The sequence below is a fragment of the Mastomys coucha genome, unplaced genomic scaffold (assembly GCF_008632895.1).
Source record: "Mastomys coucha isolate ucsf_1 unplaced genomic scaffold, UCSF_Mcou_1 pScaffold15, whole genome shotgun sequence".
NCBI classification, from domain to species: Eukaryota; Metazoa; Chordata; class Mammalia; order Rodentia; family Muridae; genus Mastomys; species Mastomys coucha.
In genome coordinates, this window is record NW_022196897.1 from 105974982 (window position 1) to 105982276 (window position 7295).

A 7295-nucleotide genomic window follows, 5' to 3' on the forward strand; every position below is an offset into this window, starting at 1 on the left:
AAAAAACCCACAAAGGAAAACTACTAAAAGCTTTAATGAAAAATGCCAATTGACATACAGAGGCAGAAACATCATAATAACATCCAACAGTGAAAGTGGTAACAGTAAACACAGGAAAAACACTTGAGGATATAGATATAAGCATAGGAAACAACCCCAAGAACTGGCACATGGGTAACATGAAACCAAAAGATATCTCCACAGCAAAAGAACAACCAAAAGAACAGACACCTACAGAGTGAGAAAACAATCTCTGTTGCCATGCCTCAAAGGGCTAATATCTAGACTACATAAAGAATTTCAAAAAAATTAAATGTGAAAAAAAATCCCTACTTGCCAGTCAATAAACAGGGTGGTACTCTGTACAGACAGCTTTCAAAAGAACTAAAAATGGCAATAGGGATTTAAAGAGTGTTTAACACAGGCTGAGAGATGGCTCAGCAGTTAAGAATATTGGCTGCTCAGTACCCATATGTCTGTTCAAAACTGTTAACTCCAGTTCTAGAGAATCTAACACCCTCTTTCTGGCCTCTGTGCTCACAAGGCAGGCAAGTGGTACACATACATGAGGCAAAACATCCACACAAATACAATGGAAATATAAGTTTTTAAAGTGTTATCTGTAGCCATCATAGAAATGCAAATTAAAGACCCTGAGATTCTGTCTTACCTCAGTAAGAATGATACCATCAAGAAAACAAAGACAACATAGGCTGGCAAGTGTTCGGGGAGAGAGGAACCCATAAAGTACATAAGCTACTGTTGATGGGAATGTAATCAGAAACAAGTTTCCACCAAAACGAAAATTAGAACTACCAGATGGCCCAGCTAATTCATTCTTAGGCATATATCCAAAGGATAAAACATGCTACTCATATATCTCAGTCTGACCTTGAATTTACCTTGTACCCGAGAATAATCTTGAACTCCTGATCCTTTTCCCAAGTGTTGGATCACTACCATGCCTGGTCTACATAATGCTTGGAATCAAAACCAGGTTCCCACTTATCTACTAAAACATTCTTACAGAAGTCAACAGTCAGTTCTCAGTGCCCAGTTACTTCTCTGTAACACCAAACAGGAATGACAGCCATCGTTCATGAAGACCTTTCTTCACCTGGCTTCCAAGATACTGCTGCTCTCTTGATTTCCTCTTACTAGACTGACACTACTTCTCATAGGTCTTGCTGCTCCATGGCTCTCCCCTATCTACCACCATCAATCCTTGAAGTATCCCAATGGCTCAGACCCAAAACCTCCTTCCTTGTTTAGTTTAGCTATATATTCTTCCTAGGTAATCTTAACTATTTTTTTTTTTTTTTAAATGCTGCCTCCACTTCTGGATACTGATGATTGAACCAAGGTTTAAGTCGACCACATTGGCCTTGGGTTTACTCTGTAGTCCAGGCAGGTTTTGAGTTTTTAAATCCTTCTGCCTCAGCCTCCCATGGAATCACAGGCTACTGCTACTAGGTCCAACTAAAGAAATTTAATCTACTTCTTTTTACTTAGTTTTGTTTCTAGTCTCAGTTTTGTTTTCATGTATTATTTAATTGCTGATATACTGTCTCCTTCCAGGTCTTTCGCTCTAATCTAAACCTTTAAAATTGTTTCTGGTCTCTGAGCATTATCATCTGGTTCCTTGTGTTATCACTTCACAAAATTATAGATTTAGGTCACATATGGTCAAAAATATCTTCAATTTCATCACTTTAGAGGCCTGGGAGGTAGAAGAAAAAGATCAAGTTTGGAATCAGCCAAGGCTATATATTGAAAACTAGTCTCAACAATAAATAAATAGTAAAATTTCTTATTTGTGTGTTATCTTTCTTTTCTACTAAAACAACCTTAACAAAGCTCTTGAGATTTTCTACCTATTATTGTTGCCTGAGTACCTGGATTTATGATTCATATATATGATCATTAAATATGTTTTATGAGTAAATCAATAATACCTTGATAATGTTCTAGAAACCAAACACCTAATGAAATGGAATTCAATGTATATCCAAGTCTAATAGACTCTAAATTGATCACCTGCTTTGCTAATATTAATACAAGCCAATACTATGGCAGAAAAAGGTTCTCTAAATTATCAGACACATTAGATTCTCATATTCAATGCACACCTTTGATCCCAGCACTTGAGGCAGAGGAAGGCAGATCTCTGTGAGTTCAAGGCCAGTGTGATCTATAAAGTGAGTTCCAGGAAAGCCAGAGCTTCATAATGAGACCTTGTATCAAAACTATTCTAAAAGAAAAAAAGATTCTCATATGCCTAGACTTTAACAATAATTTTGCATATATATATGTATAACTAGTTTACAGTTGGCTCAATCAAAATCACAATGTTTTAACTTTTTTTTTAAGATTTATTTATTATATGTAAGTACACTGTAGCTGTCTTCAGACACTCCACAAGAGGGAGTCAGCTCTTGTTATGGATGGTTGTGAGCCACCATGTGGTTGCTGGGATTTGAACTCAGGACCTTCAGAAAAGCAGTCAGTACTCTTAACCACTGAGCCATCTCTCTAGCCCTTAAAGGTTTATTTATTTATTTTATGAGTACACTGTAGCTGTACAGATGGCCATGAGCCATCATATGGCTGCTGGGAATTGAACTCAGGACCTCTGCTTGTTCCAGCCCTGCTCGCTCTGGGCCACTCACTTCAGCAGCAATACACTGCAGCTGTCCTCAGACACACCAGAAGAGTGTGTCAGATCTCATTATGGATGGTTGTGAGCCACCATGTGGTTGCTGGGATCCTAACTCAGGACCTTCGGAAGAGCAGTCAGTGCTCTTACCCACTGAGCCATCTCGCCAGCCCTGTTTTAACTTTTATAAAACTAGTTAACCTGATGGAAATGAAAGTCACGATGAAAAAACAACGTTAAACAAACTAAAAGTTTAAAGTAAACAACAGAAAAGTCACAACAGGAGATGAAGTGCCAGCAAAACAATATGGAGAGCTGCCCGGTCCACTTCCCAGTGAAGTTGGCAAACATTAGTCAAAAACAAAATATATAAGCCCCTAGACATAGCTTTAAAGGCAACAAATGAAATACTTTCAAGAAAACTTGTGAACATCCAATAAGAAAGGTAAGGGTCTGTGATATTCAAACCAAGACTGCTCTCTCCTGTAGCCTAGCTTGACTAAAGTGACTCCATTCCTAATGGCTGCAGTCGGGAACACACGGCTGAATTCCCCACTAAGGAGTTCCCTTTTGAGAGGGCAGGCTTGGAGCATGTTCAGCTTGCTTTAGCAGCCTGTTGGTGAAGACAGAAGGTGTGCTCGGCGCACTACATCTGAGAGACTTTCTCCTGATAAGACTCTATCTAGCTAAATTCCCTCTCAAGTCTCTTCTCAAGTTGGCCTTGATTAAAGGGCATCTGTGTTTGTCTTTGCTGTCTAGTTTTGGCAAAATTCTTAAGAGGTAAGTTTAGTAAAAACCCTCTACTTGAATTTTTGATCAAATGCCTTATCTCTGTCTTCCTGTCTCATCACTGTGGTATGTGCCTTCAGCACAATCTGTGCAAGTTCACCAGAGAACTGTCTCCTATGTATCACAAAACATTTTGCTAATATATTGCAAAGTTAAAACTCAAGTCCTGGGGCTGGAGAGATGCCTCAGTGGTTAAAAGCACTGACTGCTCTTCCAAAGGTCATGAGTTAAAATCCCAGCAACCAGAATTGGCTCACAGCCATCTGTAATGAGATCTGATGCCCTCTTCTGGTGTGTCTGAGTCACAGCTATGTACTCATATACATAAAATAAATAAATAAATCTTTCAAAAAACAAAAAACAAAAAAACCCTCAAGTCCCCTACTGATTATATGCAGCTAGGCACTAGTTTCTTCTTCTTCTCCTTCTCCTTCTCCTTCTCCTTCTCCTTCTCCTTCTCCTTCTTCTTCTTCCTCCTCCTCCTCCTCCTCCTCCTCCTCCTCCCCCTCCCCCTCCTCCTCCTTCATGTATATGAGTACACTGTAGCTTTCTTCAGACACACCAGAAGAGGGCATCGGATCTCATTACAGATGGTTGTGAGCCACCATGTGGTTGCTGGGAACTGAACTCAGGACCTCTGAAAGAGCTGTTAGTGTTCTCAACCACTGAGCCATCTCTCCAGCCCAACACTAGTTTCTTAATCTTATAATTTACTAATCTGGCTTCAACACAAACATTTGTCTTTTTAATTCACTGAGCTTCTTCTCCTTCTCCTATCATTTATTCTGATACATAATTAGCATTTCTTTAAAGTGATACTAGAAATGATAGTTTAATTATCAAATATTAGATAGTAATGAAAAAGCTTACTGGTCTGACGTCACCACAGGAATTAGTAAATTGTCGAGCCAAGCCAAAATCAAGCATGAAACATTTCCTGCACGTACTGGGAAAGCGTCCCATAGCGAAGTTTGACTAGAAAAAAATAAGATGGAAAATACATATTGTAATAATAGTCAGTCTGCCTACATTTTACCCTGCATGAATTTTACTTTATAGCACGTTTCAGATACACTATTGTAAGTCTATAATTTTTAACTAGGCATTAATATATAGTATCACTTGGTTGCTGGTTCTACCTCTCAAGGGAAAATTAAAGCTTTACATAGTTGAGTGTTCTTGTAAGTACAATTAGTGACTTGAGAAAGAGTTGTTAATGCCTACCATCAAGGAAACTGAGCAAAATAAATGTAAATGTTTCTATAGTTACATATAATTACCTAATTAGAATCAGAACTAGAATCCCTTGAAATTCTAGTCTAAGTTACTGCTTAAAAGACAACCTAATCTCCTAAACAAGGAAAGCTAGGAATGGGGGAAAAAGGCACATAAACCTAAAAGAATTGTTATTACTTCTCAATCTTTAGTTAAGTATAAGTGCTGGTCATGATGGTATATACCTTTAATTCCAGTACTAAAGTTAGAGGCTGGGCTGATCTCAGTGAGTTCAAGGTCAGACTGGTCTATATAGCAAGTTACAGTGTAACCCTATCTTAATAAATAAGCAAATAAAAAATTCTTATGAATTTATGAATCATAAAGCTGAATCACACTAAAATTAAAAATATAATTCAGGGAAACATTCCAAAATAGACCAAGGAAAAAGACATTTTACATTTCTCTCTTAAGACAGCCAGAGCTATACAGAGAAATCCTGTCTCGAAAAAAAAAACCAATAAATGAATGAATGAATGAATGAATGAATGAAATGTATATAGTCTGGTTCTTGATGATATTACACACTTAATCTGAATTTCAGATCTGAAAATAAACAGCTCATTCTTTAAAATAAATAAATAAATAAATTAATTAATTAATTCAATGTAGCCAGGTGTGATGGCCTATACCTTTAATTCCAGTGTTCAGGAAACAGAAACTAGCCTTGAGTTACATTATTCCCTGTCTCAAAACAAAACAAAACAAAACGATACAGCCCCAAAACCTAAAGCCTATGTAATCTGTCAAATGACTGCAAATTTGGAAAGATAAATATGCAACTAAGGAAATTTGGAGCTTATTGATGAAATGGAAAGTTAAGTTTCTCAAATAATGGCAGAGAAAGGCACTGAATAACAATAAAGTACTCTATAATTGTAAAGATGACTCTACATTGCCAAGCGGTGAATCTTTTCTATTTCAATCTCCCCATACAATAACTGACCTAAAATAAATCACTTAACCATGCTGTTTTATTTAAATGTCATATTAAGTAATAACCAGTTTCTAGTTTCAGAGTGGTTCTGATTCTAGAAGAACCTACTTTGAAGAAATTTAGTTTCCATTTTCATATAAACTAATTTTAGAAATGATATAATAACAGGTAGTTATATTTTTCAAATGTACCAACATCAATTAAATTTACAAATACGGGATAACAGAAATGGGTCACCTTTCATTATGAAGAATAAAATACCAGATTAAAAAGGAAGAAAAGCACATTTCAGTAATGGAGACAATGATTTCTAAGAAAAGCAAAACAGAACAAAAGAGGTGAAAACAAATTCTATTTCCACAGTAACCCTTAGGAGAAGATTAAGGTCTTTCACTACTTGATTATTCCTAGTGAACAGAATTGATGACTTGACAAAATGAACAACTGGCATCAGGAAACATACAACTCAAACTTATGAATAACTAACAATGCTAACACACGTAATAATATCTGGCTAAGCACACAATTTGGGTGTGAATGTGCGTGTGGGGACCAGAGGAAAAAAACCTCAAGTAATGTTTCTTAAGCAGGCTACAGTTGGTAGGCCAAGCAAGCCCCAGAGATCCTATCTCACCTGTTCAGCACTTTTGATTACTAGCATACACCACCACACCTATTTATAAAAAACAAAAAACAAAACCAAACATGGGTTCCAAGGATTGAACTCAAGACTCAAGTCCTCAGTACTTTAACAACTGAGCCATTTCCTAGCCACCAAGCATAAAATATTTTTAATTTAGTTGGCAAGCAACATTTTATGGTATGAGAAAAGCTATTGAAAATAAGCTATAGCTTCCCATTACCATTTCAAAAAAAAAAAACCCTAAGAGATAAATTATTTTTACTTTTTAGGGCATTACAGAGATAAAAATATTATTTGTATTAACCACAACATATACAGAAAACTACATTTATCGTACATTCTGTCTTCTACTAGCATTAGAAGTACCAAACAATAGCCTTCTGTGCTTGGAATGGAAAAGGCTCCTACCGGTTTGATGTCTCTGTGAAGGAATCCCACAGAATGTATGCTTTCAATAGACTCCAGAATCTGTTTCCCAAGACGAAGAGTAGTGCTAATAGTGAATGTGCCCCGGGATTGGCTACGTCGAAGATCTGCCAGATTCCGTCCCTGTGGAATCAGATAATCACTTTAAAATACAGCCCTAGTCTTGTGATAAGACTGGAAAATTTCCACAAATCCAGCTCTACAAAGGATAATAGATGGAAAACATCAACATAAGGAGCAAAACTACACCCTAGAAGAAGCAAGAAGGTAATCTTTCAACAAATCCACACAAACCTAATTCCACTTTTTACAAGAAAAACAATAGGAAGTGACAATTACTTTTTCTTAATAAATTAATTTGAAAATTAATATTACCAGCATATCCTAATCGATTGAAATCCAATAATATGAGGAATTGGAAACTTGTTGACTGTCATCCAATGCTCTCTCTAATTTGGTAATTGGAGGAATAGGTCCAATATTGTACAATCTATGTACACATTCAGCTTGTTTGTGACAGTGTCTGGCTGTGTACAACATAAGGGTCTTGAAATCTTGCTTCTCAGCCT

The 7295-nt window shown here is 36.7% G+C and overlaps 1 protein-coding gene across 6 annotated transcripts in view; it reads right to left on the reverse strand.

Annotated features, from left to right (window-relative positions):
* The window catches only part of Ttbk2 (tau tubulin kinase 2), a 121440-nt gene that overhangs the window by 46128 nt on the left and 68017 nt on the right, over positions 1-7295 (reverse strand). For all 6 annotated transcript variants that reach the window (XM_031371576.1, XM_031371575.1, XM_031371577.1 and 3 more), the window contains 2 exons: positions 6709-6849; positions 4316-4420 (listed from right to left, as the gene is read on the reverse strand). In XM_031371576.1, the coding sequence (XP_031227436.1) occupies positions 4316-4420; positions 6709-6849 (246 nt within the window). The remainder of the gene's footprint in view (positions 1-4315; positions 4421-6708; positions 6850-7295) is intronic.